Source organism: Paracoccidioides lutzii (genome assembly GCF_000150705.2).
Source record: "Paracoccidioides lutzii Pb01 unplaced genomic scaffold supercont2.11, whole genome shotgun sequence".
NCBI classification, from domain to species: domain Eukaryota; kingdom Fungi; phylum Ascomycota; class Eurotiomycetes; order Onygenales; family Ajellomycetaceae; genus Paracoccidioides; species Paracoccidioides lutzii.
Window position 1 is genome coordinate 603,021 of NW_015440957.1, and position 16,721 is coordinate 619,741.

The 16,721-nt window shown below is 40.6% G+C and overlaps 5 protein-coding genes across 5 annotated transcripts; 2 read left to right on the top strand and 3 right to left on the bottom strand.

Annotated features, from left to right (window-relative positions):
* Positions 1–476: 476 nt before the first annotated feature.
* Positions 477–1,127, bottom strand: PAAG_04529 (hypothetical protein; the record flags this gene model as incomplete). Its single annotated transcript, XM_002793573.2, has 2 exons — positions 477–716; positions 1,026–1,127. 2 exons carry the CDS (start codon positions 1,125–1,127, stop codon positions 477–479), a joined length of 342 nt encoding a protein of 113 aa, XP_002793619.2.
* A 1,659-nt stretch (positions 1,128–2,786) lies between these two features.
* On the bottom strand, positions 2,787–4,201 carry PAAG_04530 (hypothetical protein; the record flags this gene model as incomplete). The annotated part of the gene is made up of 4 exons (XM_002793574.1): positions 2,787–3,472; positions 3,589–3,616; positions 3,735–3,933; positions 4,125–4,201. 4 exons carry the CDS (start codon positions 4,199–4,201, stop codon positions 2,787–2,789), a joined length of 990 nt encoding a protein of 329 aa, XP_002793620.1.
* Positions 4,202–10,446: 6,245 nt separating this feature from the next.
* On the top strand, positions 10,447–11,996 carry PAAG_04534 (mannan endo-1,6-alpha-mannosidase DCW1; the record flags this gene model as incomplete). Its single annotated transcript, XM_002793578.2, has 3 exons — positions 10,447–10,570; positions 10,661–11,364; positions 11,445–11,996. The coding sequence occupies 3 exons, from the start codon at positions 10,447–10,449 to the stop codon at positions 11,994–11,996; spliced, it is 1,380 nt and encodes a 459-aa protein (XP_002793624.1).
* Positions 11,997–13,435: 1,439 nt separating this feature from the next.
* Positions 13,436–14,143, bottom strand: PAAG_04535 (CBP4 domain-containing protein; the record flags this gene model as incomplete). The annotated part of the gene is made up of 4 exons (XM_002793579.1): positions 13,436–13,563; positions 13,692–13,803; positions 13,917–13,989; positions 14,106–14,143. The coding sequence occupies 4 exons, from the start codon at positions 14,141–14,143 to the stop codon at positions 13,436–13,438; spliced, it is 351 nt and encodes a 116-aa protein (XP_002793625.1).
* Positions 14,144–14,850: 707 nt separating this feature from the next.
* On the top strand, positions 14,851–15,145 carry PAAG_04536 (hypothetical protein; the record flags this gene model as incomplete). Its single annotated transcript, XM_015845295.1, has 2 exons — positions 14,851–15,046; positions 15,084–15,145. 2 exons carry the CDS (start codon positions 14,851–14,853, stop codon positions 15,143–15,145), a joined length of 258 nt encoding a protein of 85 aa, XP_015699521.1.
* Between the last annotated feature and the right edge of the window lie 1,576 nt (positions 15,146–16,721).

Below are 16,721 nucleotides of genomic sequence, written 5' to 3' on the forward strand. Positions count from 1 at the left end.
AAAACAGGAGGCAGAGAGGGCAAGAAGGGGGGAGAAAAGCGCTAGTATCTTATACAATCCATTTCATCTGCTTTGGCCAAAGTTTTCGTTCAGGAATGGTTGTCGCAACGTTCAGCCAAAGCCCATGCATGTGACGGGGGTGAAAAAGTAGTGGGGAAGTAACATGAAAAAAAGAAAGATAGCAAAATCAAAATCAAACTTGCGCCTGAAGGAAACGTGACAAGAAAATTATAAAAGTTATAAAAGCAAGGAGTATCAGAGGATCAGAAATAATCTGTCTACCCCAGAAGGAAAAACAAAGGAACACTTCGTAACTGATATCGGCGGAAATACTGTGATGGACCGAATTTAAGAACTTATGATCTATGCACGCAACAAGGCGGAGACCGCCAAATTACTTATTCGCGAGAACTGCGGTAGTCAGTGATGAGTCTCTACTCTGTATGATCTGGTGGCCACGGCGACTAGAAAAGATGTCACTTACCCGAAGGCACAATAATGACAACAAGAAGTATAATGATGCCAACAATTATGCATATGCGCATTTTGAAGTCCTTCCACCACATTTGCTTTCTCACCCGGTTTGCGCCGCGGCGGAATCCTTGGGCAGAAACGGCAAGGTTATCAGTCTTGTCTTGCAACGAATCGAGGTTTTCACCGCGCTGGGAGACTTTGTTGATGTTTTCGCGCATTACACCGACGGTATCGTCGATTTGCTAGAAGGGGAGAGGAAATAGTTAGTTATGTGGGCTCTTTCATTAACAAATGGAGTTTTAGGTTTTTTTTTTTGGGGGGGGGGGGGGGGGGGGGGGGTTCAGGCAGATAGATCAGTATGTGCATGCAATAAATGGTTGGATAACAAGTTCCCTCTCGCAAGTCAGTAAACACAGAATAATTCCATGGCCTTTTCACAAATACGAAAGAAAAGTATAAATGCGCGATGACATTTGATACAGGCGAAGACACCGTTGCGATTGTAGACTGAAGAGGTTGATCACACCAGGCCCAGGGGGGGAGAAGCCTACCGCTTGGAGCGCTGCTGTTCTTTGATTGCCATTTCCGGTAGTTGCAGGCTGGCTTGATCCAGACGGAATATATGGATCGTATGGTTGTTCGTGGTCAGCCATGGCTGATGGTAGATGGCAGATGATAGATGGTTAGACGTGGAGGGTTAGGTGGCAGCGATAAAAAGGACAACTGGGAGGTGGATCAGTAACTAGATCGATTTGTTATGCTGCTGCTGCTGTTGTGCCTGGCTGGACTGGGGTAAAAACGATATAGCTTCTCTGAAGTATCTGGAGATAGCTTGGATGGTACACAGGGAGTCTATGATGCTGTTGACCGGCGTTGGCAATGGTGGAGGAAAAATAGAAATGATGCTGACGACCGTAGAGATCAGACCAGAGAGGTGCAAAGGAGCGTTCCAGAAATCGCGCCTTACGTAAGGCACCGTATTTAACTAACTAACTAATTAGTTAGTTTAACTAGTTGTCCCGTGTTAGTTACCAACTAACTAACAACGTTATTATTTACTCCGTATTAAAGACTATGTTTCCAAAAATATCAATATAAGTTTGCAGGAAATATATCTTATGGACTGCCTGGGTGCTGAAAGGATGGTAATGATATGTATTTATTTGTTTGTTTGTTTGTTTGTTTGCAATTTGAAATGAGGGATGATTAAACTAATGTAAAAATCAGTTGAGCATTCTCAACTGTACACCCTTTTGTCCGCAGTCTGCGATTATTTATTTTAGTTGGTTGTAAAACCTACCTTCAACTTTCTGAAAAACCACGATCTACTACTGTAACTATTGTTAGTTACCCCTTCAGGGTTTTATCTCCCAAGAGCTGTGTTCATAACAGACCTGAGAAAAGACCAGCGATCCCGGGACAGAGAAGCAAAGAGAATAGTCTGCGCTAATTGTCCAGCGACAGTGCAAGAACCCTGTTCCTTTTCTGGATGCCTAATTCACTCCCTAACCAAACTTCCAGAGTCTAACTATATGGTCGAAACATCCGTGGTTGGCTCGGAGTGTTCTGGAACTTTGAGACGTTGGGCGGTTAACCTTCGACCAACCTAAAACGTCTTCGTTTCTTTGACTCCAAAGATATCCAATAGACTTATTTCTCCAACGTCGGGCGGGGACACTCAAATTGAGACGTTCATTGTCTCCTTGCCTAGTTTTTCCGTATGTATTTAGCGCTCTTGAGATGAAGCATCGATCAAATCCTCCGAATTCTTCGGCTGAGCCAGTCTGTAAGTAGGCGGGGCCCGTGAAAATATGCCAGCGGCTCGCAATTTTTGGCACTGTGATGTTCCGGATCTCCAGAAAATTGTTGTTAGCATCCACTAGATTATGATACATTGAGAATAAGGAGTTCCAGCTATTATCAGAGTGTTGGAAACGCCAAAATACAGTTAGACGAGCACTCCAGAGGGGTCACCTGACATCCCTAACTAATACTAACTAGCACCTGGGAAGCTGTTAATGGGTATTATTGGATCATGGCAACAACCTTGCAATAGACTGACGGATTAAATGAAATTCAGTCCCTCAAATTTATAAATCGGGATTGGAGCAAGAAAGATCACCAATACTTGAATCATGACGAGAAACTACCTGCTTAAAATAAAGTTAAATAATGCCCTGGCCGAAAATCGTGAAGGGGAATCGGACAGCCAGACAGACGTGTCTACATTGCTCAAGCTGCATAGGCCCCAACAATAACATGTTTCCACAGAAGCTCCCACAAGCCAAAAAGAAAATTACAATCGAAGCCTGTCATGACAGCGGCTTGCGTCCATACACCACCGAAATGGGAACATAACTATGAATTGACCGATCATTCATTGCTTGCCGGAACTGAGCCAAAAGCACGTGTACCTCCGCCAGGCCCCAGCCCATCACCCTCGTCAATAGGGCCAACGACCATCCTTCCAATCCCTGTGTACACTCCAAAAAATAAAACCGCCCCACTTCCTTGAGACCCTTGTCCTTCGGCCATGAACCCAGGGGCATCTTGAATATCCTCTCCGTCACATCCAAAAACCCCGCCTTCTCCATCTCCTCCCTCTGCCTCTCAATGATTGTTGTCGTTTTCCCCATCCGGTCGCCCACCTCGCGGAACTCCCGCTTCCAGATATTCAACACATGGTTTTCGTCCTTGGGAATGGAACCGTCGTCGTCTTCCAGCCACACGGCCCGGTTGAGGATCTCTACGTATCCGCCTGGCTTTGTGGTTTTGTAGCACTGGTCGAGGAATTCAGACCAGTCGGGGATGCAGCCGAAGAGATCGCGGATGTGGATGAAATCCATCGAGTTGTCCGCGTAGGCCCAGGGATATTCGGTGCAGTCATCTATTAAGAAGCAGACGTTGGGGGGAACCCAGGTGGGTTGGATGGGGGATAGATCGGTGCCGATAACGCTGGCTTGCGGTTGCTCTTCGCCGAAATCAATGGCCCAAATACCTAATCAGCTAGGCATCAGTTATGTTCCAAAGGGTAGGTCGACAGTTAGATCTGGTTTTCAGTAGGTTTACATGGTCATATAAGATGGAAAATTGAAAAGAATTGACTGGGCGTACCCGTTCCAGTGCCGATATCAAGGACTTTCTATTCGAAACAGGACATGATCAGCATATGCCCTAGCTGGACGACCGTCCACCCCGATTGGACATCAGGCTTGACGATATTGGTAAAGATTAGAAATAGATAGAAGTTATGTATATACCTGAGGTTTTTCAAGGGGCGCCAAGTATAACTTCTGGTCCAGCAAGAGGAGATATGAATGGTGTGCAATATCAAGCGTTTCATTCGCCTTCTCGTCATTCGGGGCATAGTATGCTCCTTCTCGGTAACTCTGGTATCTTCTCCCGTTCTCAATTCGGTATCTTTGAATGCTCGATGTAAGGGATTTGGTGTCGCTCTCGCTATTTGGGTTGTCTTCCGCGGATGTTGGTCAGCATAGGTATCCCCAGTAGCTACATGCTCGTTTGGGAGATATGGCAGGAACAGCGCATATCCACAGAGATCATAGAGATCAAAGCCAGTCCGAATAGCATATCAGGCTCGTACGCATGATATAGAACGGACTTGGAGTGAAGGAAAATGGATATCTCACACATCGTCTCCAAAGGTAGAATCGATATCTTCCTGGTCAATGTCCAGCGCTTCCCCTTGATCAAGGTTGGTGGCCATCGTGTCTTATACACCGACGCTTTCACCAAGAGCAAAACTTACAAGGAAGACAAATCGTAGAACCGTTCTATGGGATAAGGTCGATATTGCGAGAGCTAATGGATCGAGCTCGAGAAAAAGTGCATTTCCATGGGGTATAAAACCGGAAACAAAGAACCAACACCTCAACCAACAATTTATAGTGTTGGCGGGGCTTGCAGGGAGGGGTATTTAAAAAGGGTTCCGACGCATAGGATCAATCGGCATCCAAATGTAAACCCCACACCTGCCGACTCACAAGGGAGGAATGTTCGGATCCATAGCGCTTCAGTTACATAGAAGGCAACCAAAGATTTAGCTCAAGGCGTGCAAGATCGACATTCCATTTATTTCCTTTAACCTTCTCTTTGCTTTTGCTCCTGTATGTCTCGATGACGGTTGCAGCCACTGATGTCCTGCAAGAGCAAGGCTGCAACGATGCGGTTGATAGGCACCTCTAATTTTGGGATATTAGTGCCTCTGAAAGAGGGTTAGTCGAGGGCATCGGATGTCATTTTTACTTTTCCGTTCACCGTAGCGCATCCGTTCTGGCCAGAGACCAATGTAGTAAATATGGGGACCGCGAGTTAATAATGATAACGAACAATCAACCAACTCGAAGTATTCAACCACATTATCCATATTTGCAGCCCATGATTTTTACCGCTTACTGCTCAGGAACTCGCCCCACACGATGCAGAACTGACGACCCGCTGGCGAGTCGTGAGCACAAAAAATGCGAGGGGGCGGCTTGACCGGCTGTTTCTGCTAGTTATTTATTATTTTATAGATTATTGGCAAATCCACTCGAAGTTGTGCGGGCTCGTCGACTGAGAATCTCACATTGTTAAAGTGGGCTTTTTTTAGGAATCGATGTACGGAGTACTGCAGACGAAGTAGATACCTACCTGGATATGTAGAAATAGATCAAATGATGAGGGGGTTAACTTGAAACATACCTTGCGCTTGGCAAGTATGTTATTACAGCTCAAAACATCCATGCACATACATTCTGAGAGAATTCAGGGTTTTCTTGTTTCTTTTAAGCATCATGTGTTATTGGCGTTGTCATTGCTACCATGCTATATGTGGGGAAGGCAGATGTCTGTTTTGGCGGCGTGAATAGCAGCCATTGCGTGTTGACTGTTGAAGTAGCTGGTTCGTCTTGCTGCTGCGGATGATGTTGGTTATTTCTGAGAGCATTCGGATTTTTATTTTTCCTTTTGGAGTGGTAATTTACTCGACTCCTATTGCTTCCTTGTATTTTTGACACTGCATCGTTGTACGGAGTACGTAAGGCATGTTGGTTTCTGCCAACTTGTCATTGATGGAACGTGAATGGGAAGATTTGTTGTCGCAGATTTCATTGTTTCAGGCATGATATGAACATCACAGATATGTCACACATATCAGCATTAATGAAACCTCAACGTGGCAACCTCCAGGCATACATATATCTTACCATGACTCTTTTGCCCATCGTGTCGGGACCGTCAGAGAGATGCCTGTGCATTTCCGTATTTAACCCAACATCGAAACTGAAGCAGGATTGTCTTCCGAATGTAAGAACCAAATCAGGTGTGACAGTATATTCCCCCCAAAAAAACAGATAGAGAGAAGCAACGGTAGTTCCCGCAGCAGCAACCCAGCAATCAAGTACAAACTTTTGCTATTGAATTCCTGGACTTCTCTGGTATGGAGACATCGGGTAAGGATGAAACTTTGCGAAAGATGAAAAAAGATCAGGAACATGATGTCGCGATGGATCGAACCCCTCGCACTCTCAATGGCTAATACGAAAGGAGGAAACATGCCAGCCTTCCCATTCCGCAATGTTACGTACGGCCTCTCCTCCCTCCCGTCCTCTTGATTGCTGTCTGGTCACCACTGGATCAAGAAAAGGAAGGATAGTAAGTGGTCAGTGGCCCAGCAGCCATGACACGCGTTGAGCAACTCCTATTCTCCTTACTTCCACTGACAATAACCATTGAAGTGAAGAGGTTTCCCCCTGTCTGAACTCTGGCACTATCCCCATGATATCCATCCACTGTGAAGAAACTTTCTGGGATTCAGGGTGAATAGCTTCAATGGCCCAACACAACGTCAATATGAAGTCCCCCGGAACAACCAAGCACTTCATCTCATGAAGTTTCAAATTTTATAAATAATTTGAGAAAATAATTGAAGATTCATAGCAGAGTTTTTTGAACTTAAATATTTATTTTGATCTTACTAAATGCAGAATTTCTGTATTTAATTATTATTCAATTTGTAAGAAGAATAATATTCTTTTAAATAAATAACTCTTTAGATGTAAAGTATAATTACATTATGTTCTCTATTTTATAAAAGAACATATTAGTTGATGTTAAGCAGTCAAGATAGCTTTCAAATAGATGATAAATAAACTATAAAATCATTAATTATATACAACTTATCTAAAACTTATCAAATAGCTATCAAGTAGTAACTAATAAAAAAAGTAAAATCAATATAATTCACTTTTTACAAAAATACAATTTTTATTAAAATGTTGAATTGAAAATCTAAATAAAATGATATTATTATTATTGTTATTAAATAATATATATATATATGTATATCTTTCTTCAGTGAATAATTATAAATTAATAAAATTTCTTTATATTTTTTATATTTCTATAAAATTTTTCTTTAACTATAATTTATTTCATTGAATATCTTTTATATAGACTTTATTTACTATTTAAATTCATAATTATAATACATTTAATACTATTATAAATATTTTTCTCAGTAATTTTTATATTTCATGACTGTATTTTATTAAATTGAATCAAACATATATATATAATCTTTAAATTTTTATATAAGAGCTTGTTAAAATTAATTCACTTTTATTTTAAAAAAAAATAAAAAAAATAAAACTATTACTTTTCAAAATAAAGTTATAAGATCAAAAAACTCTATAAAATGATTTGAAGTTTGATCAGAATCTAAGCTTAATTTTAAAGTTCATGATTAATAAAGAATAGCTCAGACTAAAAGAATAATAAATAATATAGTTCAACTCTCTAACACTAAAAGAGAATTATCTTCTCAAGCTATAGAACAATTATATATAGATTATACAACTTCTGTGTCTGATTATGCAATTGAGATTTGATAAAAAAAGCAGAAAAACTATATGAACTATTGTCAAACACTTTAAAACAAAGCTTTAAAAAAATTGTTAGATGTATCTAAAACATCTTTTATTAGAGCTATGAAAATAGAAATTTCAAATCTTTCATCAGATATTGACTTTGATAAAATTTGCATGAATTATGCTCTAAGAATTATGAGAATGAATGTAAATTCATTTAATTCAGATGAGAGTATCTTTTTCATATTTATCAGATATATTAGAAAAAGTTTTGAATGACAAAAATTTTTTAGGTTAAAATATATATTTTGAAAACTCCAAAAAAAAAAAAAATCTTGTCTTCTCAGCCTTATAGAATATGTGCAATGATTAAAAATTAACGTCACGGCTTCAATCAAGGCGCAGGTAAACAGGTGTTCAATTGCCAACTAGATAAATTATCTCGACGAATACTAAGATAGTTCCTAAAAGACGGGTTCAGGGAGGCTCTGTTTATATACCCCTTTCCTTAGCGTGGTTGCTAGGCGGTTCCCGTGTTTACAGGGTATTTGTTTACGGGGTAATTGTGGGGTGGTTGTTATGCCGTTGCTAGGCAGTTGTGATTACCCTTTTCAACCCAGTGGCCTTACGCTGTCGAGTAATCTGGACGGAGCCCGTTCTACGCCGTTACTAAAGAAGGTGAAAGTTGATTCAAATACCTGGTTTATCAATATAGAAAGGATTAAGAAGGCTCAAGAGGAAGCTGCTGCTCTAGAGGCTAGGAAACAACTACAGAAGCTGGAAATTGAGGCTAAAAAAGCAGCAGCAGCAGCTTTAGCAGCACGTCTGAAAGCCTGCATGTTTTAATGGCAATTAGATTGAATTTGTATTTAACTATTTACCCAAATAAGAAGAGGGGTTGCTTTGGATAGAGTGGTCAAAAAAGGGTCTGGTCAAAATATAGACCGGTTAGCTTATGTCATGTCTCAGACTAGGGTCAAGATGATAACAAGACAAAAGCTTCAATTCATCTAATTAAATAACTGTGATGAGAATACTAAACTGAAGACTAGAATGTGAAATAAATGAGCAACTGAATATAAATAAATGATTGGAGATCAGAGAAGATTAATCTTTCAGAGCAGAGCAGATCAATCTTAATTCATATTATAAGCAGCTGCGCTGTAACATAAATAATTAAATTTTTTAAAAAATATCTTTCTATTATAGAAAAGTATTAGTGTTAAAAAATTAAAAAAATTCAGTTTAAGTAATTTAGTAATTTTACAACATATTGAAAAAAATTTATATAAAATTCAATACTTCTATTAAAAATATATAAAATATAAATAAATATAAAATGATTATGTATTTATTAAAATTAAATAAAATAAAATCTACATTAAGTTTTCAGAAAATAATAAATATTTATTAATTATAAAAGATATTTAACATCTAGTAATTTTTCAAGATAAATCTTTATTAATCTTAAAATTTAAAGTTAAAGAAATATTAGATTAAGTTTATATCATATCTTGAAATAAGAAAATATTAAATAAGCTTAAAACTTAATTAATCTTAAAAATATCACTTGATCAGAAACAGTTTTTAAATATGAAAGATATAAAATACTAATCATATATAATTATAATAATTATATAATTATTGAGTTTTTTAATACAATATTTAATTATTATTTTTATATTTTATATTTTTATTTATTAGAATTTATTAATACTTAATTATTATAAGTTCAGCTTTCAATTAAGAAAATCTTAGTTAAGAAAAAAATATTTAAACTTATTTAAAAGTATATATAATAGTTTTAAATTATCAAAAAATTAGAAATAAATAAAAGTTATTAAATTAATTTTATAAACTTTATCCAAAGAATTAAATTTTATAGATTATAATATAATATTTAAAAATCTTTTTAAATTGATTCTCTATTTGATATAATGTTAAGTTATTTACTTAATTTAACAATTTATAAAACTTTCAATATATATATAATACAAATTAATATCTAAATAAGATGAAAATTCTTAGTTGAAATTATTAAAATTTTGTGTTCATGATTAGTAGGTTGATTAAAACTCTAAATGCTTAATAAACTATAAAGCACGCTAACTATAATTTACAATGGGCTCTCTTTAATTGAAATTCTTTCACGACTCTAAAATGATGAAGTAAGTTCAATTGATTTCAAATATCAAGTTTGCTGATATTGAGAAGATGAAGAAAGCTTTTAAAAGAGCAGAGAATTTAAAAATTAGATTACAAAGGCAATCTGAACACGAGGTTGAAAAAGCTGTAGCAGCAACCTTACAAGCAAGTCTACAAGCAGGCATAATAAGAATGGGAATTGAAGCTGGTTTTTGCTGAAATATTTTTATTTGACGAGAAAGATTAATGTCTTCGGGGGGTGGCGAACTCATGGAGGCGAAGTCTCTGAGTGGTCTTACTCTGGCATTCCTCCACCAACCCTGATGCGTAATAGCCCCGTACTGCGCCTCAACTCACGTAACAGGGCTCTTGACCCCGAAGATCTTTAAACCTGCTTGCATCAACAGACACACCCTATCTCAACCACCACCTTACCTCATACTCCTACAAACCATTACAACCAAAATCTTCTGCCGTCATCATCCAGCGCTCCTCCATCGTCTGTCCCGGTTCGCTCCTTTCATCTGCTATTCCCTTGTTGTCCGTAGAAACAAAGTGCTGGCTGGTGGCTGGTGGTCTCTCCTTAATCCATTGTTCGTCGTCCCGTATTAACTGGGTTGACTCCTATCACTTCAGCCCACCCACTCCCTTGCTATCCTGCTTTTTGTTTCCGGCTCTCAGGCTCATTCGCCAACATCTTCCAACGTCTTTTACGGCCCCCCCGTACGAAACTGCTGGTTTGCCGTTTATACCATTCTTTCTCTCATACTGTAGTATCGGATCCTCAGGGAAGGTCAGCTAGGCTTTCCATCGATCTCTGACCCCCCTCCCTATCACCGATGTTCTTCTGAATTCACCTTCAGACGACCACACTCGCTTAACCAACTCACTAAGAATTCACTCACACATTCTCTCGTTCCCTTCTGTCCACCACCCCTATTTTTCTGTTGCTTAGACGATGAGACTCTTCCCGCACTCATCGTCAAGGTCGACGAGTCAATCATGCACAGCCATTTTGTTGTCTACATTGCTAGGAGCCCAGGTGGCCCAAGCAGTCATTCCACTGACAGTTGACGATCCAGGTATGACTCCGATTCTCTGTGTCCCGTGACATGCCTCTTTCTACTTCAGTACAGACAGGATAACACTTCTGACTTTATGCTTGCCTACAGAATCGATCAAAGGTGCAGCAAAAATCGTTGCCAAGAAGCTGGTTTCCTACTATACTGGATGGAGACCCGGTGACGTGCCAGGCAATTTGCCAGACCCATACTACTGGTGGGAGGCTGGCGCTATGTTTGGTGCTCTAATCGATTACTGGTATTACACAGGAGATGATCAATACAACGAAATTGTCATGCAGGCCATGCTTCATCAAACCGGACCAGACTTTGACTATCAGCCTCATAATCAGTCCCGGACTTCCGGGAACGATGATCAAGCATTTTGGGGCATGGCGGCTATGACTGCCGCGGAGACTAAATTTCAGGACCCTGCGGAGGACAAACCCCAGTGGCTTGCACTGGCCCAGGGAGTCTTCAACACACAAGCACCTCGGTGGGCTAACCACACATGCAATGGCGGTTTGAAATGGTCTATCAACACGTTTGGCTCAGGCTGGACTTACAAAAATACTATTTCGAATGGATGCTTTTTTAATCTCGCCTCTCGACTAGCGTTATACACAGGAAACACAACGTACGCAAATTGGGCGGAAGCATCCTGGAATTGGATGAGCGGCGTTGGTCTCATCAGCCCTACGTACCAGTTCTTCGACGGCACAGATGATACAACCAACTGCACCCGTGTGAATCACGTTCAGTGGTCCTATAACAGCGGCGTCTTTTTGGCTGGAGCAGCCAGTATGTACAAATATGTAGGTTGTCATACCCCCTGTCTGTCCATTATGCCATACAGAGTTCCCGAAGTAACTAACATTACATGGTTTTTAACTAGACAAACGGTGACAAAAAGTGGGAAGAGCGTGTTCGAGGAATTCTCAAAGGCATAGAGATTTTCTTCCAGAACGACGTTATGACAGAAGTTGCTTGCGAACGCAATGGAAAATGCAACGTTGACCAGCGTTCATTCAAAGCCTACCTTTCTCGCTGGATGGCTATGACCGTAAAAGTCGCCCCATTCTCGCGCCCTCTCATCATGCCAAAACTTCGTGCCTCTGCTGAAGCGGCCGCAAAACAGTGTAGCGGACCAGACAACTCGTGCGGTTTGCGCTGGACCAAACAGGCAGAGTTTGATGGAGAAACAGGCGTTGGCGAACAAATGTCCGCACTGGAAGTCATACAGGCTAATTTGGTTGATAGCGTTCCTGGGCCTGCGAATGAACGGACCGGCACTAGCAAAGGCGACCCGAACGCAGGGTTAAGTGATGGCCGTAATGATCTTCCTAAGTTATCAGAGATTACAATGGGTGACAAGGTTGGCGCTGGATTTATGACATCGATAATCTTGCTGGGCGTTTTGGGTGGGGCGTGGTGGATGATGGCTTAAAGTACATTATTAATCGGAGGATTGGATTTTGCTTTTTCCTTTGGCGATGCAGGCGGGCTTATTGGGTATTTAAAGAAGGATCACTGAAGCATAGGATGAAGGAGACGACGAAGAAGACGAAGACATGAAGGACGTCTCTGCAGACGTAACTCCCCAACCCTCTTCCCTCGACTATGACACCTCCCACAACTATTTAATAAGATCCTTTTCACTTCTTGCCCCCGGGGATTTGGGGAAAAACAGACCTTCTGCAAAACCGATATACCGCGATATACCGACGACGCGATCCCGTTCTATTCTCTTCCTCTTCTCTCTTCTTTGTTGTCATTTTTAAACTTATTTCCCCTCTTCATAATTGGGAAACTGGTTTGTGTCATATGGGGAGTTTCTCTTTTTATCTCTGCCGATTCACTTTCCATTACTAACTTCCATAATTCTTTTCTATTACCCCCCATGGTTATTGTCGTGTTTGTTCCATACTTACTCCACCTCTCCTGTCATTTTTCGATTCTCCTAGTTCTATACTGGGTCTGTTGTTACCTGTTGTCTTATTCTAAATGGTATTTATTATATCATATATATATATATTTTGAAGTTTCCTGGGGAAACTGTTAATCTCCCCTTTACAATTTCTACCAAATTCTTCATTGTTGGTAGTAATGTTTACATTGGCATCAATGTTCATTTGAAAGAGGGTCAGGTCTTATCCTTTCATGTTTGACCCTGGTTTCATTCAAGTATCACATGTGCAGGCATCATGTTTCTGATGATGAGATTTATGATATTTTAATTCAGAATTGTCAATGATGTAAAATGAATGGATTGATTCTACAATATTATATTTTATATATTTGTGTCAGGATATATTCTCTTGTTCTCACTTAAGTCCTCTCTCTTCATGGCCAATGCTTGCTGTTCCTGGGCGCGCTAATAAATAAATAAGTAAAAAGAAAAAGAAAAGAAAAATGGGGGTAAAAATTATATAATGATATTAGACTTTCTCATTCTCAAATTGGCATAAACATGGCAGTTTCTATGTACACATTGATATAGAGTAGCACCAAAGGAAGGGGTGGCTGAATGAATTGAGAGTATATATGTTAGATATGTGATATCATTGCACTTTCGAATCGCATCAAGCGAGTGCATAGGTCCGTTCCATCCGTTAAGAGATAAAAAATAAAACTACACCAAAGAATCAGGATCCCAAACTCCATAACCCCGAATGTTTTCTGTATATGCAACTTAATCAGGAGAGAGACGCATTGTTCAAGGATCACCCTTCTTCACCGTAGTTGTCTTGTGATATTTCAACAAAGGTGTTGAGTATTTATAGACATCGAACCGGCGGGGGATTTCGGAAAGTATCAAGCGATGGTATCCACGAGGTCAAAGAAAACAAAACGCCTTCATTGGATCTTTGAAGATCAATGCCGGTTTTATGATCCTTCCGCAAGCTCCTTTCTAATCTGCTCCTTTTGTCTTTCGGCCTCATCCTTTTCAGCCTGTCGTTGCAGCTTGGTTTGTTTCTTGTTGGTAGCTTCGGACTCCTTCATGGCTAGCCAGACTGTGTTTTGAGACGATATAGGTTAATTCGAATAACATCTTAGAAGGGGGCATAGGGTAACGGGGATGAGACGCGGGAGGGGATTTTAATTAATAAGTTCGGTATAATGGTCAGCAGCTGGAACGTACTAGGTTTATCCGATTTTGCGTGCGTTTTCAGTCGCATGACGAAGTCATCGAAGTCCTGCTGCCTCTTTTCTCGCGTTTCCTGGTTCCGTTTTTGGAGTTCTGGGTTAAATCTCTAAAGGATTTTTGGGTTGATTAGATATTCTATAATTTGATTTCTTGTTTTAACAAGGTCGATTCGCGGCGGGCCATATGCTAATGGGTGATAGCTGGAGACATAGAGCGTACCTTGAATAATTCCTCCTCTGTCGGCCGGAGATATTGAACGAGTGCTGGTCCACCAATGCAAAGCACTGCTCCACTATGTAGAGAGATTTGTTAGCTTAAATTAAAAAAAAAAAAAAAAAAAAAAAAAAAAAAAAACCCCACCGGGCTAAACACCAGTAATCGCGAGAGATATACATATGGGAGACTTACACCCCTAGCATCTTCAACGAGGTACCTAACCTGGGCATGGCTACGCAGCGGTATGGGATGGGAGTTGATTGGGAAGGGATGCGCGGTTCGGGCGGTTCGGGCCGGATTACAAACGGAGCCTTTCTGATATTTTGGTATTGGCGCAATCGAACCCGTAAGTCAATTCCATGTGATTATGTGCTGATAATCGTTGTGTTGAAAACCGCTCAAACTTCCGTTAAAAACTGACCAAAGAGCAATGACAGGTAGAAGGTTGTGATATCCATAATGTGGCGTCAATTCCAGAGTGTATTCGAGTGGCTGAGTCTATATAAGCGTCTTGGGCCATGTGGCGGTGCGTAGGGCCAGAAATTTCACCATCTGATGGATCAATGGAATCCTCGACACAGTTGCCGCTGGTCAAAAAAAGCTTCGAAAGATTGGAAATGCAGCTCTCACGATATCTATTTACATCTTCATACTTTTATAAACGATGGTAATTTATTTTCTGGGTCTCAAGATATTCACATTTCATCTCTCTCAATCCCAAATGAATAACTGTGTTTGCTTAGAGCCAGAACTCAAAAAGAAATCAACTACATGTCGCAAAACCTGCTCAAGCCGCCAGAGGCATTCATACTCCAAAAATGCCATCGTGCCCTCATTCTGAGGAGCTGAGCAGATAGCGCATACACCGGGCGCAGTCTCCTGCGTGGTGAAATGACAGTTCTCAATCTCACAATGCATCCCGGAACAAGTGTTCGCGATGTATTTTCTGTCAAAAATCATTGTTGGTTCTTCGTTTGAAGAGCTTCAGGATAATACATGGACCTATCAACTGATCTATTCCGCGCCGGGCAAGTTGACAAATATTGTTCCAACGCTGGATGCTTCGCTCATGGATCGCGAGGCGTATATTAACGGTGACGACAAGGACAAAGAGAAATGCTTTTACTTTCTTCGTAAGTCTCTCTGCTGACTTTCCGAGCAAGGGGTCAGATGTTACCGATATCATCTGCAATCCATGGATGATGGAAGGTCGTTCATTTACTGATGAGTAGGTGGGAGCAATGGGAAAAAGAGGTCAGACAGTTAGGAGAGGCTCATTGAGCTGGATGCAATGTGGAAGTCCGTGTCGGTTTGTGTGAGAGTTTTGTCCAGTAGCGCATGTATTAAGTTGACTGTAGCTCTGACCTCGAAGGCTATTGGGCCTAGCGAATTTGCAGATTTTTCGATTTTTCGAATATGGCATGATCTTAAGAAAAATACGCAATTGTGGGGCGATCTTGCAACTTGTGAAATTTTTCAAGCCAGGTCATGTATCCTGCTAAGAATTCTTCCTGTGGAGCCAGCACCCAGAGTACCTTATAGGAGCCATAAGGTGTCTGCAACTAAGACGGTATGAGTTGAACAGGTGGTCGAGAGTAAATGCTGCATTTCCCGTTTTAATTGTGCTGGCACTGGATTTAAAATCAATCTGCCATGGGCTCTGATTCTCTCCTATTTTTCACTATATCAAAGCAGCCAATTCCCTAAGCCAGCGCTATCCACTGCCATTCGTCCTCACACTATGATTTGGACGCAGGCTGTGATCGAAGCATATCAACTGATTAGTAATTAGCATCCTTTGGCCCCCTCACTAGGTGGAAATTCAAGTGCACCGAGCTTCTCATGATCGAGTGGGGTGAAGATATTGTTTTATATAGGCACCCATCACTCTCGAAGACATATACGGAACAGGACGCGATGAAAGTTGGATCATGATTGTCCTGCGCTGTTTCACAATATGAGAGCCATATAAGCCTGATACTTCGTTTACAAAAAACCGCGTGCTGTATCCATGGATAGCAAACTACATTCCCGTCTGACAGTTCCCATCATTCTAGAATGTAACCCTGGATCAGCCATGGGTCTTTTTGACCATTTTGTCCGTGGTCCCAAGGGTGTTAGTTGCTATCCCTCTGAGAAGGGAGACTGCAGGACATGACACAAAGCTTCCCTTGCATGGATATGGGCGTGTGGGACGCCTTATTGGCAACCACAGCTGATATGACTCTTTTTATTTTATTTTATTTATTTATTTATTTTTGATAGGTTCTCAGAAAGCATTTGGCGTCTCACTGCCATCATGCTGGGCAAGGGCGTTTATGAACTGTAAGAAAATACCTCCAAAACAGAAGAAGCAAAATGGATTAGCTTCCACTTGCCAGGGTCACCCATGTCACTATAACTTGATTAGAAACGGTTGCATGCGAATATGTAGCAATTTCATGCTCGTCATCGTTAAGAATGCCACTGTCAACCAAATGGTTGGAGAACGGCAAAATATCCAAAACCTATGATGTTCCCACGCCCTGCACATTGTGGTTGAAAGATAGATAATTGGCATTCTTAATTTCCCTGAGAACTGAGACGAAAATTTTCATTCTCTCGGCAGCTAACTTAGGGAAGACGGTAGGTAATATGGAATTTCGGAGCTGCCTCTTTACCCCTTGACCTACCTAATTAACCAAAGATTATTCTGCTCGACGCAGCCGAACAAGTGGAATCTAACCCGGTTTGTATGTCAGCAGTGGGCTACCGAATGCTCCGTTAGAAATGTGCCCGATTTGCAGTGATATCCTTGCATAGAAACTT